This window comes from Phalacrocorax aristotelis, chromosome 2 (assembly GCF_949628215.1).
Source record: "Phalacrocorax aristotelis chromosome 2, bGulAri2.1, whole genome shotgun sequence".
NCBI classification, from domain to species: Eukaryota; Metazoa; Chordata; class Aves; order Suliformes; family Phalacrocoracidae; genus Phalacrocorax; species Phalacrocorax aristotelis.
Genome location: NC_134277.1, coordinates 10,175,055 through 10,201,664, shown reverse-complemented (window position 1 = coordinate 10,201,664; position 26,610 = coordinate 10,175,055). Strand labels below are relative to the sequence as shown.

The 26,610-nt window shown below is 40.6% G+C and overlaps 1 protein-coding gene and 1 long non-coding RNA gene across 5 annotated transcripts in view; one reads left to right on the top strand and one right to left on the bottom strand.

The window, feature by feature from the left end:
* Positions 1–1,908: 1,908 nt before the first annotated feature.
* On the bottom strand, positions 1,909–11,577 carry LOC142053866 (uncharacterized). Its single transcript, XR_012659349.1, has 4 exons — positions 11,539–11,577; positions 6,030–6,130; positions 4,567–4,618; positions 1,909–2,053 (listed from the first exon to the last, which is right to left on the bottom strand). It is a non-coding gene; the product is annotated as an uncharacterized LOC142053866 (long non-coding RNA).
* A 224-nt stretch (positions 11,578–11,801) lies between these two features.
* LMBR1 (limb development membrane protein 1) overlaps positions 11,802–26,610 on the top strand; it is a 72,382-nt gene continuing 57,573 nt past the window's right edge. Inside the window, exon 1 of one of the 4 annotated variants that reach the window (XM_075082368.1) lies at positions 11,802–12,136. In XM_075082368.1, coding sequence (XP_074938469.1) covers positions 12,074–12,136 — 63 coding nt within the window. In that variant the 5' untranslated portion in view covers positions 11,802–12,073. The remainder of the gene's footprint in view (positions 12,137–26,610) is intronic. The other 3 variants (XM_075082369.1, XM_075082372.1, XM_075082370.1) reach the window with 3 other exon arrangements.

Sequence of the window (26,610 nt, the reverse complement as noted above, 5' to 3'; positions counted from 1 at the left end):
AAAAATGAATTAGATGTGGGGAACTTGGAGTTGTACAGCATCTGCTGCAGGATTGCTTTGCAAGTGCCAAATTATGTGATAAATTTTATAACATGGACAGACAAAATAGATTTTGATTCAGTTATTCAGTAAGGTTCTTTAGGCCATGGAGAAGGAATTAGAGGCTTTCTTAAGGGCTGTTTGATAGGAAAGCTGATGTTCTCTCAAACCTGTCAGGACTCGAAGTATGACAAGAAAATATGACGGGTAGGAGGTTGTGCCAGCAGATCCAGTGTGGTGATGGTGTTGAAGATGGGAGTCAGTGGTGGGGATGTAAGACAGGAAGGGAAGGAGTATGGCTGGCATTTCAACCATTGAAAAATTGTATCTCACTAAGGTACCACTAGTGTTTTACTGTGGTGTGTGTGGGGTGAAGAGAACTTGGAAAGGTTATCAGCTCACTGCTAAGTTGCTACCTCCACCTCTGCAACAGAAAATCCAAACACATGCCATAGCATGTAGTGTTATATAGGACAACTGCAATGTTCAATAATGATTTCCTTCACAGATTTGCCGGCAGCCTGAATGCGTTCAAGACTAAATGTCACTTTGGTAATAGAGTTGAAGTGTGGAGAAGACCCATCTGAGAGAGCTTGGTTGTTTTCTTACTTTGTTGATGATATCCAGGTGTTAATACACAATGAGGCAGTAAATAGGTCTGAAATTATATTCTAATTATGCTAATTCTGGGAGCATGTGACTCTATGTGGACCAAAGCATGGTGTAGGCTAGAGCTTAAGAAAGGCGATGATATCAGGTCAGCGTATGCCCAGAGTAATGGCACTTGGATACCCACAACGATAACAGGACAGTGTGCGGTGGGGAGGTGGCTGTCAGGCTATAGAAACAGCGTTCAGCGCAGACATGACTGCATAAATAGTAAAACTCTGCCATATGCTATGCAGCATTACCAGTGCTTCAAAGAAAACTACATCCTATGCAATACTTTACCAGTGACTACAAACTGCAGAGTTATTTCCTATGGTTTGTTGTTTTTATGATTCAGGATGAAGCGACCCCTTTGTATCCAGGGTTCCCATTGTGCCTTATATAGGCTTTTAATGGATGTTTAGCTTTTGGCAAATCATCCAACAATATAAAAAATACTGTTCCTGTAAAAGAAACTAAGTTTTGAGGTATCAACACACAAGATGCAAAACAATATGAATGTATCCTATGAAACCTTGTTAACTTTGTACTATGTGTACTGTTTAAAAAAGTGATTGCTCATGGAATGACATGATTTAGAAACAAAAGACCATCTGTCTCAAACAGGTGAAATCTTTGTAACCTTATCAGTACTGAAAATAGAAAAACTAGATTATGCAAGTTTGTCAGTAACCACTTTGTAGGGAATATGCTTCAAAGTAGAATGAATGAATGGTGTACCTGCTTTTATACTGAAGAAACTCCTTGTCTCTGTGCTTCTCTAAAATCTCTGCAGCTTTCTATCCTTCCATGTATGGTACAGAGCCAGCATACTGTGGTCAGCTAAGCTCAGCTGCGGCTCTGAACTTGTAACATGATGGGCCATAAGGAGCTCTATGCTTTTTTTTTGTCTGTAAGGTGGGACCAGAATTTTGGGAAAGCCTGACTGCAACAGCCATATCAATGTGGAATATGTGGAAAATGGGGGGAATTGGCTAGAGGTAATAAAGCTGAAGGACACATATAACAAGGCCAAAGGTATGATTATCTCCTTGGGTAAGAGAGAAGATGCATTCCTGTGTCAGGTGGTAGTCATTACAGGTTGAGCCATGACCACATCTTTGATGAGAAATGGGGTCAGTGACCATTATCATACACTGGAGATGAAAGGATGAATATTGACACTTTCAAACTTATTTGGATAAGGCTGGGGGTTGTCCCACTCCTCTCGGATCAGCCATTAGCAGCGTGTAGGAGAGCAGGAGCACACCTGGCCAGGCACAGAAGACATCTTATGCAGTTCAACAAATTCAAGGTGCAACTTGGAAGACAGTAATGTAGGCAGACCTTCTCCTCTGCTGCTCCTCTGTTGAAAGACCAGGAGATGCATGTCTTTTCTATGTGTAGGATTCAGCTGGCTGATGGCCATACCCCACTGATCTTAAACTCTGATATTGCAGTTTTTTTAATGAGGATGTAGACTGGCATCATCAGAACTGAAGGCCTGGAACAGTAGGTCCCTCATTTAGAATTGCAGTAGCTATAGAGATGTATGCACAGGAACTTTCCCGCAGCTCCAGGTTAACTTCCGAATCCTTGTGGATACTAAGCCCAGCCACAGAGGCAGATTGCAGTCCTGAAGGCTTCTGCAACATCCCCACACCCAGAGCAATTGCTGTTCCCCAACACTTTCAGTGGGGACTGGGCAGGGTGAGGGTTTTTTTTTACTTGGGTGTGGCTAATATGTGCCACCCACCCAGAGGTCAGTGGATAGACATGGCATAGGTGGAGGTTCCTGGTGGAGCTGGTCAGGGGCCTGTTGGGACATTCAGGGCCCTGACAGCCTTCCCTAGAGAACAGGCTAAGTACAGTCCCTGCTGGTACTTAGTCTGACTGTACATTGAGAGATTCCATGTGTCCCAAGAAACAGAAATACAGAACTATGTCTTTCAATGTCTGGTAAGTGTCTGCCTAGTTTGAGCTGGCTTCAGGAAGAAGGGCTGACTTTTGTGAGATATTTTTCTCTTGTGGTTTTTTTAGTCTTTTTAAGTGTGGCCTGCCATTCAAGGCACAGTCCTTGGCAACCACCTCTCTAAGCAAGTCAGAATAGGTGGAAGTGAAGAAAGTGGATGATAGATGAGAAGTGTGTGGACAGTAGTCTCTAGACAAACCTTGGATTTGGACGTTTGTAGGACAGCTGCATGCTTTACTGTAGGTTGTGTAGATTGACCTTTCCTCTTGCCCAGGCCAAGGGCTATGGCTCAATAAAATTGAAAAATACCTAAGCAGGGGCAGTGTGATAGTGACTTTCAAAAGGGTGCCTTATGGAATGGAATGAAGCTGCGTCAGGGGAAGTTCAGACTGGACATTAGGAAAAGGTTCTTCACTGAGAGGATGGTCGGTCAGTGGAACAGGCTTCCCAGGGAAGTGGTCATGGCACCAAGCCTGTCAGAGTTCAGGGGACATCTAGACGATGCTCTTAGTTACATGGTTTAGTTTTAGGCAGTCCTTCGAGAAGCAGGGAGTTGGACTTGATGATCCTTATAGGTCCCTTCCAACTCAAGATGTTCTAAGATTCTATGTGCCACACCACATGTAAAATGTGGTCAAATATATATGTGCCTTGTAGCATAGGCATATACGGAACATTTAGCATGACATATCTCTGCAGTTGCAACCAGTGCCAGGATGGGTATAATTTAAATATAAGGTATGGCTTACAGGACCTGAAATTAGGAAGATGAAAATATTTTAAAGAGTTGGATGAATCACAACCTATTCCTTGTTCTGTCCTCCCACCTTCAAGACAGTATGAAATCTCTGGAGTCCTCCATTCAAATACTTAGATACACCCAAATGTTTAAAGTCAGTAGAGATGGCTTTTGCTTTTATATGACGGCCAGAGGACTATATATCATCCCAGGGGTTGAGGATCCTGCCATATTTTTGTTACTTGGATGTGTAATTACTGTAATGTATGGTGATGATCAATCTACTTGAGAGAGGAAGTTAAACTCTCAAGAACAAATTAGCTAATTTTGCATAATTTTTTTTAAAAAGCCTGATAGATCTGGGTCCAGCTTCTGAAAACAAGTATTGTCTTATGTTACAAGATAATCTGTTCTCATGATGTCAGCATTTTCTGATAGACCACTGGTGGAATGGATGGGTGCTATATGTTCTGTGGATCGAATACTGATCGTCGGAGGTCTATATAGAGTGTAGTCTTTGATGGGATAACTGCATAAAGTTCTCCTGGTCAGGAGATCAGACTTGGCAGTTGTAGTGGCCCCTTTTGGCCTTCCAGCCTTTGATGCTGGCAAAAAGCTTATACAGCAAAGAGAATATTTAGCATGGCAACGGGCGGATATTGTAAAAGTGCATTTTATATATGACTGTTGCATGAAGGAATACCTGCTGAAATTTATTTGCAATGTCCTTGAACAACATTGAATTCTCCATATTAGGTGGTGCTTGTGGAGCAAACCTATTCATTTTGCTAATGAGACAGAGGAGGAAGATAAAGATTTAAAAAATGGCTGGCATCATATTTTATTAGTCACCCAATATAATTATTGACAGGGATCGAGGATGTTAAGTTCCAGAAAAGGACTACTTATATTCTTAACACTCCTGAGATGCATTAAACACATTTGAATTTAATTAGAAAGGAGTAGCCATGATTTAAGAATAAATCTTGCCCCTATTAATTTTGGAAATTAAGATGATTTATTTCCTTTAAAATTTCTAGCATTTTGGATAAAAGTCCTTGATAAAAGGTGCATGGCTTACTTTCAAAGACTAAATTTATTCAATGTGATTTTGTGAACCAGACTGAAAGACAGTTGTAGTTTAATACTGGACAGATTTTTGAAATACCTTCTGTGTGGTGTTTAGCAGTACAGTCATCTTAGTCACGCTGAGTCAGATGCTGAATTTAAGAGAGAAAAATAAAATTATTTAACTAATACCAAAAATATGTCTTTTTGTTTAAGGATCTGGCAGTGCAACCCATTCTCTCCAAAAATTGTAAAATTTAATTTCTTAAGAAATGAAACTGTGTAACTAAGAAAAAGTAACTTGAGGATAGTTTAGAATGAGCACAGATGATCCAGCAGATTAATGATTGAATTTTTTTTAAAGGACAATGAGTACAGCCATATTAAGTAGTCAGGAACTGATAATTTGGGTAGATAGTTGCATTTTCATAATTTATAATACAGCTAATGCATGGTCATGTGTTTTAGAATCAATAGGAAATTGGCAGACTAAGATGTCTAATGAAATGCTGAACGGCCCACAAATCAAAGGAGACTATTCAAAAAGGACAGAGAAACAATGAAAGGTAAACAATCAGCTAAACTTTCAGAGAAAGCACAGAGGTAGTGATGGGTGAGAGTTTATCACCCACGCAGCATGTTGTGTAGATGTAATGCTTCAGTGCTACGTACACAACAAAGTGGAGCAGGGGCTGGAGTAATTGTGAATGGTACTGTGTAAGCACGTCAGGAATGGGAACTAAACATAGACTGAAGAGAAAGCACAAGGGTGAAGAAAGCATCTGTTCTGTAGGAACAGAAAAGTTATTTGTGACACTTTGGTTTTGGAGACATGTACTGGTGCTATTATTCAACTAGTGGTAAAACAACATTAAAGCTTCTAATGATTATTTGCTAACACAAAAGGTACTTGCTTCACTCTCAGATAACTCTTTTTGGATCCCATTATGATGTTGCCATGGAACCAGCCCATGATATTGGCAAGATCATATTCCAAACAATATTTCAAACATAACACTCACGAGCAGTAAAATAATTATTATATGTACTTAGTACATCAGGAAGTTCCCAAAGATGAGAAAAATTATAAGAAAAATTGATTTGGATAAAAAAACAGGGATGGAAATGATTTTCTTAAAATGATGTATTTATTCTGGTCGACAAATCACTGCTAATGCTACTGGCAGATGACACAAAAAGTTGGCATATACAGGAAATAATAGAGTGGTAAATTACAAACATGAGCTAATAATACAGAGCAATCTGAAATGTTTGGGAAGCAGAAAACAAAAGAGGCTTAAATTCAGTCAGATGTCCATGGATGCACCAGGACAAGGGATTGAGGGCTGTACAGAACCAGGGCTGTATCTGGAGAACAATGATTGCAAATAGAAATTATGGATTGCTGCAGGCTGATATGAGCAAAGTTCAGAGGTAGCAACTATTTTCTACCTCAAGGAAATGATTGCTATAGCATTTGGATTAAAATATCCCTAAAACTGGCTTTACTTTATATAAGCAAACATGGCAACCCAAAACAAACTAAAGAGCTGTTAATCTTACTTTAGTCTGCCACGAGGAAGCCTTTTAGCTACAGCCAGACCTCTGATAGCAGGAAGACAGGAGCAGGCATAAGTTTCTTCGGTAGCACATCCCATTTGGTTCTGGGAAGTAATCACATTTTTAATCTCTGAACCTGTGTGCTGTTTTCCTCTATAATGACTGAAATGGTCTGCAATAGAGAGCATAAACTAAGGAGGTGATTTTACATCTGTTCATAGAATTGCTGAAACCGAGCCTAGAATACTGCTTTCAGTTTTTGCCTATGTTTTAACAAGTATGTTAAAAGTATGGAGAGAATTCAGGGAAGAAAGAAAAAAATGGGTTCATGTTTGAGAAAAATCTTTAAGGAGTAAATTTACTTAGAGTAAGTCTTTTTAACTGACCGAAAGGGAGATTTTGAGGTGAATTGTGAATAGCAGGAAATATCAAGTATTAAAGCTCTTAGCTGTAGCTGGGAAGGACAGAACAAGAACCATGGTTAGAAGCTGAAGGCAGCAAAATTCAAACCAGAAATATGGCATGATTTTTAATGCAGATGGTAATTAAATATTGAACACATCATAAAGAGAAGTAGTGAGTTTTCACTCTTGATCCATCCACACTAGCTGAACACCTTTCAGAGGCTGACTGAACCAAACACTAATTTCTGGGCTCAAAAGAGACATAGACTGGTAAAAGTGAGGCTTTTCTGTTGTTGTTGTTGTGGGTTTCTTTGTTTTAGTTTGTTTTTGGTTTTTTTGATTCTTTGACTCTGTAACAATATTGAGCCTGGCAGGAGTTTAGGAGTTCTACCAATAAATACCTATTTGAAGAATCAGCCAAATCAGCCATGGATAGGCAGCATGGAGCAGATGTCCCTGGGCTTGTTCATCTCTGTATAGCAGGTGAACTTTGACTTCTATATGCAGCCACATATCCTTGAATAGTTCCTTTTATCTCATTCCTAACTAAGTTTAAACTGCAACGTGGTGGGAGTTCCTGTTGTTGTTTTGTCTTGTTGGGTGTTTTCTTTTGTTTTGAGGAGTTTTTTGAATCCTCACAGTGGGACATGAAAGACACAGTAAAGGTGAATGGAAACAAAATGAGCTTTCAGTCACTTCGTGCTGCCTAGATCTGGAACAGAAACTGTTCTTGCTTCATGACGCGACTTATGCTTCTTTACCTTAAAACACCAAGCTTCTGCTGAGTTTATACCTCTGACTCTAAACTCTGCAGAGGTCTTCTGATGCTGGGTTCCTATCAGTGAAGCAAACCTAAGGACTAGAAGGGGTTTTATTTATTACTGAATCCAGTTTCTTGGTTATTGAAAGTGATCTCACTAAACTATTAATAAATGGACCCAGCTCTAAGTTAAAAATAGTGGAGATATTTTACTCAAATGTTAATTTCAAAAGCTTGTTCAAAACTGTCTTACTTTGATGGTGCATTTTTTTCTTTCTGTTTTTGTGGTATAGATTCATTGGTGAATATATACATAAAATCCAGCACATACCTATGTGGGTCTTTACCGAACTAGTTTACATCCATTTTTTGTGCCAACATTCTAATTTTTAATTTAAATTTCTTTCCCTTGGCTGTTTCAAAAAAAAAAATAATTATGCTATAATATAGCATTTAGGTAGGGAGTTAATGATACTAGGTTGACAATGAAGATATGGGCTGGAAATATTTGGAACAAAAAAAATGCTTTTTTATTTTAAAAAAGCAAACAAGTAGAAAATAGAAAGAAGGTATGAGGAGAAATGAAATGCCAGTCAGCAATATTTAAATTTGAATCCAGATCCAAGACTGATTGATCTGGCCTTCTCAATTTATAATGCAATTCTTGCTATGCTTTAGCTTACAAAATATAAGACATTGAAATGACCACCTAATAAATAATCTTAATATACATAATTATGATAGCATAAAATTTCTTTTGTACCGTGATCAAGTTATTTTAACTTCTCAGTCTTTTTATTTCCTCTTCCTCTTCTTTTGAGTATGTAAAGTGCTGGGTATCATCTGTGGCATGTGTTTAGTTTACCGCAAGTTCTCTTTAAAATCAGTGGTCACTCTCAGCAGCATACTAAACTGACCTTCAGGCTTCAATCTGGCCAATTTTTAGGCAATATCTTGAATGTAATTGTGTAAGTAGTCATATTAACTGAGAGAATAACTTTCTATTTTCTGTTTAGTCCAAGCTGCCTTTGGCTGAATGATGACTGGAAAAGAAGGCATCATCTATTCAAACGCTGCTAGATAAATTTAGATTTAAAGGCATGGTGCCAATTTCACATTTACAGTTAAACAGGGTGATCTAAAATCCATTGACAAATTCTGTGGGAACCTTCCTAGTGAAACAGTTCCAACTTTAACAACTTCAATTTTAGCCAATTCAATGAATTTTGTTAGCTTGAATATCCCAATATCTTTTTCTGGAGAATCTGCACATAAAACCCTCCTTGGGGATTCAGGATACCAGACACTTATTGATTTATCCTGAAACTGAAAACTGTTCATTTAAAACAGGGCTGAAAAATAATAAACTGAGCAAAATCTATTAAATCTGCCCAACTTTTATGCTGAGGGGTTAGGCACTGCTAAATGTGAGTTTAAGCTGAGTGAGTAAGTTAAATGTGAGTTAAGTCTGTTTTTCATTACTCCCTTTGTGAGTATATATCTGTACATCAGCAACTTGAGAAAATGTTCTATTTACACCTAAATCATGTCTAGATTAAACCTAGACCAAGCTCCTTAGGGTTACTGAGGAAGTTCTAAGAATTGCTGAGGACAGTCCCTCCAGCACTGTCTTTGTTACATTGAAGTATGGAGGAAAAACATCCGAAAGTCTTTTAACCACTTTCTGGTGCAAGGTACCTCAGGCTTAATTTTTGAGGTTTTTCTTTTGGTACGCTTCAAATTACCACTTCTGTACTCCCATCAAAAATCAATGGGTTCATCAGCCAGCCTTCTCGTCAGCTTGCAACAGCTGCCTACTCGAGACTGCATTTCCTTTGTTATAAACAGATTTTACTGTGGTGGCTACCATGACCTTCCTTCATGATGCAGAAACCTCAGAACTGAGCAATAACTTCTGCCCAAGAAAGGATCAAAGCTTTTTTTTTTCCTGTCTTCTTAGCAAATATAAATATGTATCACGTTTCTGATAATTGATCTGCTAGAAATGGAAGAAAGAACTCACCAGTCCATAGTATGAGACAAATGATGTATCTTCTCCTCAGGTATATTTCAAATTCAATATATTAAAAAGAAAACATACAGCCCAAGTGGAAGTGGAAGGTTCCACTCTGTTAAATCTTAATTTTATTTCTATAACAGCTGCAAAAGTACAGCTCATTTTCCTTACAACCTTGTATTTCAGAGCAGTGTTTACTATGTCTGCCCACGAAGTTAGAAATTTATTAAATCCTTGGTGCCCAGCTACAACTCTCAGACCTCCTTAATGAAATAAACTTAGTTTCAGATTCTGTGACCTGTTCTTTAGCAGTGGGTGAATCATTTCCCAGGTAGCTCAGGAACTAAATCTCACCTCAGGCCTAGATTCCTAACCAACTGCAGTAGCTATTGGTATTTACCAGCAGGGATTCCCTCAGAGCCTATAGATTGCCCCACCCTAAGCTTAGTTCCTTCTCTTGACTCTTAACTATGTCTTTCACTGTCTCTTCTTCCCCAAACTGCTTCACTCTTCCATCTGCTTGTTGTGGGTCATCCTTGTTGCCTGGATTAACCTGATGCTTGACTGTGGCCTGAACTCCAACATGCTCCTCCTTTGTCTTAGTATTAGTATGTACATTTTAACATACTGATTGCTGGCCTAATCTCTGATTGTTCCCATTTTCCCCCTTCAACTAGACCTTCTGGTCTCCCCAGTTCTCAGATCTGGTTTGTTCTGGCAACACCACTTCTGTCTTCATTGCAAATCTAGTGGAGGCCTAAATGCTAGGTTCCTCATGCCCTGGTTATAATACCATCGCAATTTATCGCGTAGGGCTTTTATACAGATGATGAAAGCTGGGGAAATATCTGTTCTGTGCAAACATTAAGCATGACACTTAGTAAGAGCAGAGTTTGTCTTTGAGTCCACTGACATAATTTCTATAGGCAGCTCTGAGAGAACTGGATTTCTCTGGGGACAAGTTCTTGCATACCGAACTGCTGTCTACCTTTTCCAGTTGTGTTTGGTGTTATAATAAAAGATACTACTTCTAGCTATAAACCTCATCTTCAGTTACACTGTTCTCTCTGGACCAACTCCTGTGAGGGGAACGGCACTCTCACAAGCCAAAGTCTCATGTAATGTTCCTCTTGGCAGCTACAGATGCTTTCACCACTTTCAGCATCCCAGGAAGAAAAGGCAATTGAAGATAAGTGGGAACAGTTGAAGAAAAACCCCAAATGAGTAATAATATTGTCTATCAGACAGAGTCTAGTGCTGTGCAGGGAATAGCTGTAAAGTAGGGCAGCTTTTCCCAGGAAGTATCTCAATGACTCTCTGCTCATGCTCCTTCAGGTCTGCTTTTAATGCTCCCACAGCCTCAGTGAATACCTAGAAAGTCTCCCTCCTCAAGGAGGAGTGAGAGCGGGGACATTTCTGACCTCTCACACCCATGGTGTGATTCTGCCTGCAAATACCTTGTCTGCATCTTCACAAGTATCAGAAGAACATGGGTGAAACTGTGCCCGTACCAAAGCTGAAGGCAGTTCTGCATTCAGAACTGCAGGGAATACATTAGGCAGTCAGAGAATACTTTCACTATTATATATATAATAAATACGTCACCATCTGCTTTTAACCAAGAAAATGGGCCAGAGGCTGGGAGGTAAATATAATCTGAATTGTAACTGGCATGGATGTCATGTATAATATGTCAGTAGATGTAAGCAGGCAGAAAGTGATGATCCTTGTTTTTGGGATTTCCTTGGAATAATGCTACGCATTTGGATAGAAGTGTTTGATTTGCTAAATCACCATCTATAAATTATAGTGTCTTAGATGAATAGTTTTTTGTGTATATTTAGACAATTCATCTACTTGCAAACTCAGAAACAGTGAAAATTGCCTGGGTGTACAGAGGGAACTGGGAACAACTGGGAGATTGTGCCTTCGTGCTACAGCAGTGGGCCAAAAACCAACACCACGATTTCTCAGTAGGAATCACTTAAAGGCACAAAGCCGCTCCAGGCCGGTGGGACACAAGTTTTCACTTAAATACAATCTTTCAGACTAGAAATCCTGATGCATTGGCAGGGAAGGCTGGGCTCCAGGGGGGTTGCCTCGACCAGAACACGCCCAGACCCGGCCACTGTTGGCTGCCATCCCCTACCACCAAGGTCCGGTGGGGAGGGCCAGGCGAATCCTGCGGCAGGGAGGGACGGGAAGGGAGCTCCCGGCCAAGCCCTGTGCTTGAGGCCCTGCCCGCTCCCCCACCAGTGCCTCGGGAGCCTCCCTTTCCCTTTTTCCCTTCTTCCCTTTGCCGCCTCACGACGCACCCGGGCGGGCACAAACCTTCCGTCTTCAGGCAAAACCAGCGGCCTGGGTTCCCGTTCCCGGCTCCGCCTCCACGGAGGCCACGCCCATTTCCAGCCCAGCTCCCGCCTTCCTTTCAGCCACACCCCCGGACGTTGGCTCGCCCTCCAGTCGCTTACAGATAAGCCCCGCCTCTTGCCCCTCCCCCGCCCTGAGTCGGGTTGGCCACGCCTCCCGGCCGTAGCCCCGCCCCGCCCCGGGCGCCTGAGGGCGGGGCCGCGGTGTGCGCGGGGACGCTGCGTGATGACGCAGCAGGAGGAGCTGAGGCGGTGCTGCCCGCCCTTCCTCCTCCTCCGCCTCCTCCTCCTCCTCCTCCTCCGCGCCCCGCCGGACGCTGACAGAGCGGCGGAGCCTGCCGCCAGCGCCGCCGCCGGGGCCCTTCAGCCGCCGCCAGGCCCCGGGGGAGCCGCTGGCGCTGCCGCTGGCCATGGTGGCCCGCCTGCCGCCGGAGGGGCAGGAGCAGGCGCGGCGGCGGCGGCCGCCATTGCGCGCGGGGGCCGCGGGACTATGAAGGATGGAAGCGGACGAGGTGACGATCCGCGAGCAGAACTTCCACAGTCAAGTGCGGGAGTACACGGTAGGCGACGCCGGCCCAGCACCGCCGGGCCCCCGCGGTCGCCCGCCCGCCCTCGCTGCCCCGTCCCCGCTCCCGCCGCCCTCCCTGGCCTGTCACCGCGGTTGCCCCGAACCCCCCGCCCCCCTCAGTCCCCGACCCCCCCCCCCCCCCCGGGCTCGGCGGGGCTGTCAGTCTGTCTGTCTGACTGACGCGGGACAGACCGACTCGGGGGCCGGTCCCGTGTGAGCATGTGAGCACAGCTGTGCCGGCATCCGCCGCTGCGGGCTGGGTGCGAGGGGCGTGCGGGCCGGCAGCTGGGGGCCCAGCTCCTGCTTCTTCAGCGACAAGGGTCAACACGGCGTGCACACGCAGGGCGTAGGTGTGCTTCTGGGTGTGCTGTGCGCTGCGTTACGTGGTCAACACCTCAACCTCCGAGCGCAACCTCCAAGGCACGCGTGGGGTCCCGTGTTACCGCTTGCGATGCAGAGGGCCTCCTGGCTCTCGCTGCGCTCTTTGCCGCGGGTGCGCGTAACCTGCATGTGTTCCGTAGCCCCTCACGCCGCTCTCGGTGCTGCTGCGTGCCCTACGCTCTCCCAGCGGAGCTGCACGGCGCACACAAGCAGCGCCTGTGCTGCCCCATCTTCCCCAACCTCCTGTAGTCAAGCGCAACCCTACACCTGAGGTGCGGATGGAGAGAGCTCTTGCGGTTTCCTCTCTGACTGCCTCATAACTGTTTTCAGGACTATTCAAAGCCTGTAAAGGTGTTTTAATGGGGCTTGTCTCTCTTCTGCTTCAGTTCAAGGAAGGAAATACACGCTGCACGTAGGAGATGTGCAGTGTTGTTTTCTGTGCACACGCTGTCCTAACTCAGCTGGGTGATTGCATTCTGTTTGCAGTTAATGTGCTGGCTTGAGTAGTTGAATAAAAATATTATTCCATAATTTAGCTTTAAAGATTTTTCAGCTGTATTAGGAGACTATTAAATATCACTGTTAACTGATTTATGTAGGCCTATGGCTAGGCTATTTGATCAGAGAGGCTTGCTTGGATCCCTAGTGTGTTAATTTCTTTTCTATATTTTAAGAATCCATGCGTTAAGACCCTCTTTCTTTTGGTGAAGTATTATATTTCTGGGATTTTTTTTTTTCTGAAGAGTGCAAAAAGTCTGTATGAAGAGAACTGTTACTATAGGAGATTTTCTGGACCTTTGCTTTTCTGTGAGTGCACGTAGCATATGTCATGAGAGCTGTGACCAGTGGAGGGGCATAAAAATACTGTTTTGTAAAGAAGTCTTTAAACATTATTTTAATCTCCTTTGTGCTACTAAAGCACAGGTGTATGTGCCGGTCATGCACCTCTTGTGGATACTAGCACCCATTTCTTCCCTAGTGTCCCTTTTTCCATTCATATTTCTTTTTGCGCTAATTGGCTCCTGCTTACATCCACTGGAGTCTTGTTCTGATACATGGTATGCTACATATTGTGCTTTTGTACAAAGTAGGAAGCACAAATTTTGAGTCTGAAGGAATGGCTGTGTGCAGTCTCTTCAGGTACTGTTACAAAAAGTGAAGGTCTATTAAAAATTCTTAAAGAACTAGCTCATATATACTGCAGCTACTTCTTGAAAGCTTTTTCAGCCTCTCTAAAGCAACTGGTAACTCTTTCTATTGGAAGAGTTCCTATGTAAAAAAAAATCACATAAGACAGGAAGAGCTTGTTTTTTAGAAGTGCAGTGTTGCTTTGTTTGGACAGGGGAGGCAGAATATTCAGTGAATAACTTCGTGCTCTTGAAACTGTGCTCAGATGGTTTGTCACCAATATTAAAGCTCAATGTTATTGTTTAATCAGTGGGGATAATAACAGTTTTCCTTTTAAATCATGCATTGGTTCAGTTGTGATCTTCTCTTTAATTTATGTTGGAAGGCCACAAGGTTTTACGAGTACATAAACTGCTGCCATCGACAGCTGAGTGTGCAACCTTCTTGTGGCTCTCGCGTAGCCACAGAAGCCTATTGCAAGTAGGATTACACTTGTGGTCAGTTTAAGCATAGCAAAGTACACAGAGTATGTGCTTACATGTACCATTATGTTAACATCCCCTCCTAATCATTCTTCCCTGTGCTGGTTATGAAGTTACACAGTGAATATAATTTCTTAAAATATGCAAATAAACAGTTGTTATGTGGGTAGTGGGCATAATCATTGGCGCCTCAGCTGGAGAAGGAACATATTCCGCTTTCTGACACATGCCCAAGGTCTTTATTCCAGCTGCAGGAGGGCTGGGGGCAATGGAGCAGTTAATGGAAGGATTTGATGTTTGTTGTTTATACTGCAGTGGAGGAAGCCTCTATATGCCTGTAAGAAGTAGAGTCAAATTTATGGAATCTGGTTGTATTGTTTTTGGAGACCTAGTTGTGTGGCCCAGTCTTCACTGGAAGTTAAAATGATACATTAATGAGAGAACAGAAATCAAAGTAAGTTGATGTAGTTGAAAAGAAAACCCTTTTTATTTTTCTTTTACAATTTTTCTTCTTTTTCTTTCAGTAGATGTCAAATTTCTAGATTGTGCTTTCTGATGGAGTCCTAAGGGCACACTAAGCCTAACTTCAGTGTAATGCTTCATTTCTGTTTCACCTATTCTCTGAACTGGCAAGCTACGAAGTCTTCCATAAAGTTGTGTTACGTAACAAAAATTAAAGACTTGTTACCCTTCTTCTGGTGGTGCCTGTCTCTTTCTCTAAGTGCCAATTTATGCTAATTCCACCTTGAAGAGAGAAATGCTTCTGACACGTTTATAGATTGAGAAGGGTAGTAAAAGGTTATTATTTTTTAATCCTTCATCTGCTTTTGAGGTGACCGTGTCTGTGTTTTAATACTTAATTTAAGTTGGGCCTGTTTGCTCTTGGCCTCATTTGGGGTCTTTGTATGGTACCTTTTTTTGTTCAAGGGGGTGCCTATTTGTAAGAAAGTAATCTGCCTTGTATTTTGTTGCTTCATGAGGATGATCTTTTACTAATAGGAGATTAACTCTCTCCTCTAGTTTCAGCATGGCTCTTGAAATGTGAATCTGCCAGGTTGAATATCTGTTGTTTGGAAGAGTTATTGTAAACACCCAGACTCTTTCAGACTTGTACAAACTTTAAAATTCAGATTCCGGAAAGTAAACATGGAGGCTGAGAACTGATGACCCAGCATAGGAGACATGGCACAGCCGTGAGTTTGCTTGAAGTCAATAAGAGCCTTGATGTCAATAAAGCCAAAGTCATACTTGTTTCTAACTAAAAGGGGCATCTTTCTGAAAAGCAGCTTTAGCTGGTTACAAAATATAGAAGAGTGTCTGTGTTCTCTACTTGATCAGCATTCATATGAAAGAGCTGTAAAGGCCAGGCAATGTTCTGTGCTGGTCTGATACTATCTGTTATTTTTGTACACTTAATTAGTTTGCCTTTCTTGATCGTTTAGATTCCTCTTATAGTTTGCTGAGATCTTGCATGCCTGTGGAAGATATTTAAGCTTTTAGGGAACTGCTTTTCCCTTGGGTCCTATTACTATGTCTGTTTATACAAGATAAAGTGTTCCGTTTTCCACTAGTATTGTTGTGAAGTGTTTATTTTAAACACAAATTGAGTAAGTGCAATAGTTCAATCTCTCTGTGTTCCCCTGGGTTTACGCTTTAGAATAGTCTTACACTCCTTTTTTCCAGTTTGAGTCTTTTATTCTGCAATATTAGTTTGTATTTTTAAAATTTACATCTACTTCTTAATGTTTTTCTGTTTACAAAATGTAGGATTTTGAGTGTGTAGAAATAAACATGCGCGCTTGGTTATGAGGTTTCCTTGGCAAAACAAATACACTGTGCTTGCATTTGTAGTGTGTGGGAAACTGCAGAAGAAAACAATTTGGAGACCATTGAATTATAATTTAGAAAGCTGAAGAGCAAATATAGTCTATCTGAAAATGACTTAATAATATTAAATATGCCATAAGTTCTAATGCAAAAGTGCTATTATAACTCTAATGCTTCACGCAAGTCCAGGCAGATGTTGAAACTGGTGTAATATGTAGTTTTATGATTAATGTCAGATGCTTCCATTTGAATGGCTCAGTGTTTTCAGGGGTGTAGGCTTCAGATGCTGGATATTCAGAGAAGCAGTTTCTCTACTTAAAGCAATTCTCTCTAGAATAAGGCTTTTTTTTAAAAAAAAAACCGTACCACACTTAAATATTAAGGGATGGTGGTTTTTTTTGTTACAGGTGATACGATGGTTATTTAGAGAGAGTGTGTGTGAATCTGAATCTAAAAATAACTTCCAGCAGTTTAGAAAGGCCTTTTTAGGTAGTTGCAACTGAACTGTGTCATGTTTTTGACTTTTTGTTTGCAACTTCACACTAATACCACTGACTTTTGTTTTTTTTCTCAGATTTCTTTTTGTACCTTTTCTCCTTTTGTCCTGTTTTGGGGTAGAGAGGTATTCAGGATTCTTTTGTACCCCTTAGTGCAGTTTGGTTACTGCTGGCATTTGTCCCCTACAGGGCTGTAAAATGAGAAAGCTGATTTGAGCACTGTACTGGTAGTGAGCTCTTGTTCCTGACCAGTTCTGCTTCCTTACAATTTTTGTCTGGGGCATAAATTTGATTATCACAGATACTTCTGGCATTAAAAAAAAAAAAGTGGTGATACTCTGGTAGTGGGCCAGAAAGAAAATCTTCATTAGAAGTGTGGGTGATTTTTAAGAACGAACTTTTAATAAGTTTTTGTTTGGATGTTTATGCAAGTTTTACTTTTACTGCATAAAATTGATGCCTTTCAATTTTTTTATCCATATGCTGAAAACTTGAGGAGCAATTTATATCTTAAATGGCTTCTTGTATCTCAAATAACTTTGCCTAGGTTTCTCAGTATTGCTTTTTTTTTAATGTTTTGGAAAAGAATTGTAACTGAATAAAGGAGTATCTGTGGTAGTGGCATGAGAGAAAAGGCTGAAACACTGGTGCGCATTTAATGTAGTTATATATATAAAATGTTGGCATCATTCTGTCATCTTAAAAATATACCTTTACTTGTAAATATGGGTGCTGTACTGAACTGTAAGAAGTAATTTTTGGCTTCTGGTCCTGAGGATCAGCACTGGTGGGTCCATCTGGAATCAATAGGCGTCTCCAAATACTTGGCATAGACAGATGGATAGAGATGCTTATCTCCAACACAGGAACAACTTTGGAGAGTTCCACTTTCTCTGTTTACATAAAAAGCATGAGAGGCTGAAGTGTAAAAAGTTGCTATTAGTTACAGTTCAGAATAATTCCCTTTGAATACTACTGTGTTTCTTTGTGGCAGCAGTTGACCAAAAGGGCAACACACTTCATGGAAGGTACAGGCAAATCTGTTTAAGAAAAGCTAGATTAAGGTGTAAATTAGATTTGAGAAAATGTAATGGGAAGTGAAAGAACTGACAGCAAACAAAGTCCGTTACTGATTACAAGACCACAGAGAAGCATATCTATCTTGGGTTTTATTTGGGTAGCTGGTCATGTAGTAAATGGACTGGATAAAATCACAGGATATAACTGGGAGATTGTAGGGTTGTAATGAACATCTCAATTTGTGCTGGGATGTAGGGATGCTGAGTGTGATTGAATTGATAAGCCCAAGACCCTCTGGAAAGAAGTGTTTTCAGAGATGTTGAGGGTTGAAGGGTGGGTGAAGTGGACAGCAGAGCAGCAGAGATGGTAGTATGGCAGAGCAGAGAGAGAATCCGAAGCACGTTGCCAGTAAAGTTGTGGTAAGCAAGTGAGAGCTCAGTTCTGATGACATAGATGGGAATTTGAGTTAAGGAAGACTGTAAAGAAAACATTTCATTCAATATAAACTTACTGCTTTTATTTTAAGGTTATGTAAGTGACTTATTTAAACTGCAGTGCTTTCTCCTTTCCTGTCTTTCACCCTCCCCTGTTTCATTCAGTATGCATCCTTATTTAGGAGGGCAGTGATAACTCTGAGGAAGTCTTAACTTCTCTGATACTGTACGCTCTCCCTGCCTTCCCACCTACCTTGAAAACCACTGAAGCTTTCCCGTAAACATGTACTTCTCTCAAATGACACTGACTTCTTGGTAACATTAATATGAGGGAATTTACATAGCATATAACACAGGAACAAGAAAGACTTTGGAAGTAATGGTTGTACTCTGTTTTTATGTATATAATAATTAACAGCCTTGGTTGTTGCATCACTCTAAAAGGTAGGCATTAGGTAGAGATGACCTGGAATAAGTTACTGCTGTCACCCCCTTATTAGTCATTCATGTGACCTGTGAAATTGCTTCATGCTTTCCGCAGCTTTGATCTGTTGCTCTTTGGGGCCAATTTACTCCCATGAGGATGGTGACAAAACTCATGTTGACGTTTCATCAGCTTGGTGTTGAATATGTAATGTAGTGTTGCTGAAGTGCTTCCCCCAAGGAAGTTTCTAGTTTGATTAACTGAATATATTAAGTTGCTTCTAACTACTATCAATGTGGTTCCAAGAAAGACCCCACTGCTTTGTGGTGTCTTAATATTTGAACGTGTTGATAATAATTTGGCTTTGATAATTTTGTTTAACTAGAAAGTGTTATTCTACAGAACTTTGTTTCGATTCCTCTATTACCATATTATGTGTCCTCTCCACAGCAAGCAGTATGAGTATAGGTGGCATTGAAGTCTGTACGGCTGAGTTTAATATACAGAGGATAGAAGCAGTATATGTGCATGTTTCCCCCCCCACTTTGTCCCCCCTTACCTTCTTGACTTGTAGTGGTGTGGCTTCCAATGTTAGGCTCCACAATGATCATTGAAACATGGTACTTCACAGTTCTACTGTTGATTTTAAGTGCTTGTTTATGCCTTGAGTATCCCACTTTTTCATTACCTACTTGTACTTTTTATTTTTAACATATTTAGCTGATGGGAAGAATTGGTGCTGATGAGTTTGTGTTGAATTTGCTAATAGCAACATGTCTAAAATATTTGCGGAGTTTAAGACTGTGATTACTTGTGTCCAGTAGAGAGTCTGCATAATTGGTGAGAATTATGAAAATATACAAGTGTTGCAGTTTCGGGAATGGGGATGAAAAAAAAGTGCTTCTTAAATTCTACACTATGTAAGTGTGAGAAGACAAGGAAGAGGATTTTTGAGTTAGGAGGAGAAAATGAATTAGCTCTGTCTTCTAAGATAGTTATACATCTTGCCCTGGAAATTAGTATTAGCCAAAGAAGCCGTCTTAACACAAATCGTTTACCAAGTTTGTATTAATGAGACTTTTGAGTGTATTTTTTCAGAAGGGAATTTTTAGTGGAATGACTCTGAAGTTTTAATATAACTGATTATTATAGCCTGGCTGTAAAATATTGAATAATACCTTAATTCAGTGGCAAAATGTGAGCATGATCTAGGTTGGTGCTATTGGCCTTAATTCTAGAGGGTGTTTTTAAATCTTGCACTAATGCGGGAAAATATTCTTGAATCCAATTTTAATGGCATTGCTGTAGCCCATACAGGTCAAAGAAAGATGACTCGCAGTCATTTTCTGAGGGGTTTTGAGTGTATTATTGGTTATAGGGTACACTACCCTGAACAAAGGTATCTTGGGCCTATTACTAAGGGTTGTGGAGGAGTCAACATTTTTTTTTTTACCCCCCTCTACCCAGCAACATAAATACATTCCCATTAAATATGTAAAAGCTAACAAATTCATATATTGATTTGAATTCCGTCATTAACTTCACCAGTTAAAACTTCAAACTAACATGAAGGTAGTTCTAAGTGAATGACATATGGAAGCTACCTTCTGAAGGGCTGTAGAGGCTGGTGTTTTTTTTCTATATTCAGCTGAGCAGTATTTCTAACGCACAGATTATGTTTCTGGATTTTTCATACCTTCTGTTAGATCCTGCATTTTTTCCTGAAATGAGCAAGTCTAGGCACCCAGCCTCTGAAACACTTGGGATTTCTTTATGACTTGGGAATCAACAAAAAAAGTGGGTCAACCTCTTGCACGTGTCTTAAACTGGGGAGGATTCCTGCAAGGATACCATACCTGTCTGCATATCCCTCATGATCCCACTTTCATATGGGAAATCATAGGTGTGGAGGGCTGTAAAATTAATCTGTAGTCATAAGATGTATTTGACGTTTTCTCATAAGCTTGAATTTAGTGTGTCGTGCTAAGTGTATAAGGCTAGCTGGGTTAGAGTGAACTTAATCTAACCACACAGCGCAGAGTTTTTAAGAATAAATAGTTAATATCTCATTTTGAGAAAAAAGAAAGAGGTATCTAAAGCAGGTGATGTTATGAATGCCAAGGTCAAACTCAGAGCAGAGCTAAAAATTTAAGTTTTCTTTAGTGTATGCAGTTTGTTATAGGTAACTTGCTGTTGACACATCCAAAACAGGTGGAACACCTTGTTTGCTTTTTAGATGTCAGTGGGATAATGGAGTTATTAGAAACAGACCGAGGAGAGCTGCTTCTCCCCACCTGTATCTTCTTGCTGTTTATTCCTGCCATCCTTTCCACAAGTCAACAAAAGTAGTTGCCAAGTGGGACAGTAAGAGGAAGCTTTTTAGTTGCTTTGTGGCATTTTAATGCCCATTAAAATACTTTAGCAGCATGAGAGCAGTGAGAGATGGGTGTACAATGCTATGTTTACTTGTTTTATATTATAGAAATTAAAACCCAGAAATACAACACTACTACTTTTCTGTAGGCAGTAATCAAAGTCAAGAAAAACACTGGCAGTTCCATTTTCAGCTCTTAAACATGTTCTTAGTTATATTCTACGTGGTGGTGTTAGCCAGGGTGGCTTCTGCCTTCTCTCTGTGTGGTTTTTTTTCTACTTAGGGGAAAGGACACATTCTGTAAAGTAACAGCAAGGAGTGGAGGTATTTTTCATTACTTCTGTAGCTTGTTTTTTGCATATCCTTTGCACAGAAATGGTGGCAGGTGTGACAGCAATTTTTTGTTTTCTTGACACAGCCACTTTAAAATAAAAGTTATTTCCTTCCGTCCTTCCCTCCCTTATTCCTGAGTGTTTTGGAGCTTCTTGATCTTTCATTTCATACATAGCATAGTAAAATGCTGTTCACTTCTTGTCTGTGTTGGTCCTCCAGATTTACTCTCCCTGTTCTAAACGCTAGTAGCCAAATGAGAGGAAATGATCACTTGTCCACTTTGATGCTTTTCAAGTGGAAGTCTTGAACCTGTGCGTCATGCTTGGAAGTGTGTTAAATCAAATAATATTAGTAACCTGTGACTTCTTTCTGCAGAGGAGTTCTGTGGTAGTTCCTTACTGCTACAAGTTATTGTTCTGTAAGATGTCCAGCTTTTTCGTAGTGGGAGGACATCCCTGGCACAGTCCTACAAGGACCTGTGCTTACGCTAATACTTTTAAACATAGTCATAAATGACCTGGAGGCGGGTATAAATTATGAAGTGACGAAGTTTCTGATGGTGCTAATTTATTCAGGATAGTAGAAAAGAAGGCTGACTGGACCCCAGCCTCCTGCTTAGAGGACAGTCAGCTGTGACCTCAGACTATGTTACTTAGGGCTTGAAAACCTCCAGGGGTGGAGATTGTACATCCTTGCTGGGCAACTGGTTCCACTGCTCGGCCCTTATTACGGAGGCGATTTCTCCTTATTCCCAGTCAGATCCTCCCACCATGCACCACTGTCAAGAGCCCACCTCTGCCGTCTTAATGACCTCCTCACAGGTACCGGCAAGCTGCTGTCAGGTCCTCCTGAAGCCTTGCTGTCCTCAGGCTGAACAAACTGAGGTCCGTCAGCCTGTCTGTACCAGGCAAGTGTTCCAGCCTTGTGACCATCTTGGTGATTGATCTTCCTTGCTGCAGTAACCAGTGTCTTTCCTATATTGGAGGCTCCAAAGTGGACACAGCAACTACATGTGACCTGATGAATGCTGACTGAAGAGAGATAATTACTTCCATGATTATTGGCTTTGCTTCTGCTAATATAGCCCAGGATGTTCTTGGGAGTGTTTTCTGCCAGGGCACACTGCTGACAGGAATTGAACAATTCTTGGATGACACAGCTGTATGTTTTTTTTCCTAGTATAAACTACAGCTGTATTTCCTACACTACAGTTAGGAAGAATATCATGCTATATAAATAGAAGCCGTTCATCTCTCTGTACACAAAAATGCAGCTTTTAATGCATACACACACGTGCAATTTCCAATTGTGAATGATGGTTGTATCCTTTGTGCTTTGGGGGGGAAAAAGGTCTTGTGCATTTAGAGCATATTCTTTCTGAGTATGAAAGTGTAGCTCTGGCATTTGCAACAGAAGATGCTTTACCAATCCAAGGCATGAATTTCAATGCCAAAGTTTCAAAGATCATTCACACAGTCAAATTAATGTCAGCTGATCTTTAGTAACTGTCAGTGGGCTAAGTACAATGGAATGTGAGTTAGTTCAGACCTTATTGCTTGTGTTTAATGCTGGACTCTTCGGTGCCAGCACTTTAGACGCACATAGTTCTGAACTGAAATGCATGCTGTTTATCTCCTGCTTAATTCTCACAGGAGTGGAGAGCTGTCTGGTACAGATCCAGAAGTATGACTTGGATGATAGATCCAAAAGTATGACTCTACCGAAGAGTCAGATACAAGGTACCTAAGAATGTAGTGCTGTGCATCTCCAGAAGTAGCTTTTGTTGGCATGTGTGTAATCTAAGCAGGAGCATAAAGCACTTCCTTTCCCAAATGAAGATGAAGAACTCTAGGGGAAGACAGGTTTCTTTTGCTTGTCCTACCAGAGGTGGTATTTGGTCCTTGCAAAGAGTTGTGAATGAATTATATGCTTGAGGTTTGAAGACTTCTTAGGGAGCCCCTGGATGTGGCATAGAATCCATGCATTTTCTTTTCAGGTACTGAGTGGTGTGGAGGGTGGAACACAAAAAGACATTAAAAACTCTTAAGAATTGCTTTGCTTGACTGTTTGGCTATAACCATATAAAATTTTCTGACTCCTCTTGATTTCCTTTATATTGTGATGCAGCTGGTCAAACATGGACTGAGTGTATTTCCCCTATAATGTGAGAATGTACCATAGTTGGGTTTAAAGTAGCTTCCCAGGAGCAGGCTAACTATGGCAACAAATCCACAACTACTTTGCTCCTCTGTAAAGTTTAAATGAATTTAAGGAAATATATGTTGAAGTTGGAAGTTGTTATTTGTTGTGGTGGTGGCTTGTGTGGTGGGGTTGGTTTTCTTTTTTTTTTTCTCCAGTCGACCCTATCAGGGAATGTCAGAAATCCGTATTCATCAGTTGTACACTCTCCGCACAGTGTCTTCGCTGTCTCCTCAAGTCAAACCTGGAAGAGCTTCATTTGAGCTACAGTGAAAAACTCCTTGTAGAGAACTTGGGGTTATGAGGAATATAGTTTGGCCTAGATTTGCTGCATTTGCAGCATCCTTAACTTTTGTCAGCTCTTGTAGAGGTGGCTGATGGCCTAGAACACTGCTTTTTCACTGTAAACAGGCCTTGCAGTATCGTTTGGGTTTAACATTGTATTCCAATATTGGCTCCAGTACTGTCACAAGTAATAGTTTTCTGAAGGAAAGATGGAATTTAACAAATATAGGCTTTTCTTTCACTAAAGTTATCAATGTAGATTTATGTATGCTGGTTTTTTATTAATGCACTATTTCAGCATGACTACCTATGCATTTTAATAAGTGATTAGCAATGAAAACTGACAGATGATTTAGGGTACTATGAACATATGTATATGTGAATTTGCTCTCTTCTAAGGTTTGGGATTTTTTAAGAAAGTCAAATTAGGTGGTGTTAAGAACTTTCTAAAGCCACATGACTGTTGGTAGAGTGCTTCCTTTGCATAATACAAGGGCTATATCCAGGAAATGTATTGAAAGGTATTAAAGTATGGTCAGTGCACCTTAGCAGAAGAGCTGTAAAGTGAATAAGAAACTGGTTGTAGTATACCTGACAATAAGTGTTGTGTATGGCGGGGGGGGAGGAACCCTGCTATTCAGTTTCCTCAGGTATCAGTATTAAGATAAATCTTGCTTGACTTCGATGAAAATGAAGTAAAACATTCTGTTGCTGGCACAAAACCAATTCTTTAGGAGACGTAGTCAATACAAAGGAGGGTTAGAAGATGGTGCAGAAAGGACTTGAATGCCCCCAAATAATAGCTGCAGTATGAAATTAAGGTGTGTTTTTTTAAGGGGCGGGAAGATGTGATGAACTCAAACTCTAGAAACAAGTTTCTGCTGTAACTTGAGAGCTGCTCTGCTGGAAGGAATTGGGGAGGACAGTGTGGATGGATTCAGTGATTGGAGGATAATGTTAAGTTGCTAGTGTGATTCTCAGGTGAATGTGCTGAAGTATTTTCAGCTCAGAGAGGAAGGCTTAGTGCTGTTTATATATAGCCGTAAGACCTTACCTGGAGTACAGCGTACAAGCCCAGTCATTCGTAACTGAGAAACATGAACTGAAGCTAGGACAAATACAAACAAGGGCTGTATTTTTTTTTTGGCACAAAACCATCCTGAAACAAACAGCAGTATGAGGAGTAAGAACGCAGGATTGCAGTGTGATAGGACAGTGGAGTATGTTCTTTGGCTATCATGGGTAACACATTCCTTTTCCCCAACTTAACTGAGTTCCACTCTAAAAATAGTTAGGATGCTGGCTTTGCTGCTCCCTTTAGAAGGTTATTCAGAATGCATGGTGAGAAACACTTCAGGATCATAGGTTTCACTAAGTATAAATTGAAACTGAAGTGATATTTCTGAGTTTGCTTATTGACTTGTTTTGGTCAGTATGAAGAACTTTAGGATCATAACAAAAGAGTATTCATAAAGCTTTCACTGATCATCATTTACTCAATTCTCATTGATGACTTTAAAATTATGTGTATTTTCAGTAATAAATTTATCAAATATTTACAAAATTGTTCTCAATGCTGACAGTAGAGTGGTAATTACACTAAGATACATAGTTACCCCTTGTTGCTGAGTTGCAAAGTAACTGTCATCTAAAACTGGAAATACAGCATTTGACAGTTCATGTTAGTGGACAGCTTTCTCCTGCTGTGCCCTCAAAATACCTCAGTTATCTTAGTGGTACCTTACAAGTACAGACCCACAATTGCATTTTAACCTCTAACACAGATAGAATAAAGGTCATCTATTTTATTTGAAGGTACAAACAAGATTGCTCTAATTTTTATTCTTGTTTTAAATAAAATTAAACAAAAAAGAGCTTAACTGTATTTTGCACAGGAGCAGTGTTATTTGGGTCTGATAGATTTTTTTTTTTTAAAAAAAAAGAATTTTACTGACCCTGTATGTGGATACCTAATTTTCAAAAGTGGATGCCTAAAATTAGAAGTATCTATCTGTAGCCTTGGTCTAGTTTTCAGAGGAACTGGAAACCTAGAGAAGGATTCTTCTTTCAGCACTGGCACTGCATTTTCCAATACTGTCAGGACAAGCTGTGTCAGAGTGCTCTGAAAACCCAAGGCTGTTCTTAGTTTCTTTTGTTCTTCCTGATTCAAAAATATACCAGCATGTTTTTAGATTAAATCTTAAAATAATTCTATTAATAAAGAATTTTTTTCTTGAAAAAATTAAATTCTTTATTAAAACCCTTTCCTCTTTGAAGCATCCTCTGGAAAGTTAGAGTGGTGAAGTGAACTCTATTCAGAATAAATATTTGAATTCAGAGATCTAATTATGAAATCTAATTTTCAGCACCTGTATTTCAGATGTCACTGTGTGATGCCTGCGCAGAGAACGAGCTCAGTTGTCACTTTCAGACCTATGGCACTGTAATACTTCTGGGGGGACATCCATAGGGCAGCCGCAGGCACCCGCATGTCGTGCTCAGACACTTGGCTATGCTTTCGGGTGTTTTTTGTCTAAAATGTCTGACTACACAAAAAGAAATAGCTCTCCCAGTTTATTAGTATTTCTTAAAGTTTGGCATTCCTGATTGAGGGATACATTTGTTTCCCCTCAGATTCTGCTGATTTGGATGTAATACGCTTATTTAGATGTAAATTTTTAAGGGATATCATCATTACCCTTGCTTTCACTTTTTCCTTTCACTTAGAGTAGCTTTTCTGCTCCTGATGTTTTTTTTTTTTTTGAGACAGTGAGTTCTTAAAGGCAACAAATCTTTAAATGACTGATTAAAGAAATGCTTCACTGGGCAACAGCTGAACTAACTTTGCAATTTCAGATCACAAAGGAGATTAAAGCTTAGACTAAAGTAGAACAAATTAAGGGTGCCAATATTATCAACTGCAGATCCAGGCAGGGCCAATTAAACGAAACACCCTATATAGGTAATAGGGCAAACTCAATTAATAGTAAAAACTGTTAAAACAATTTTGCCTGATTCAGTTGGGTAACTGCTGTGTTAAGGCTTACTTGGTGGTCAGTAGTGCACAAGCAAAAGAATCTTA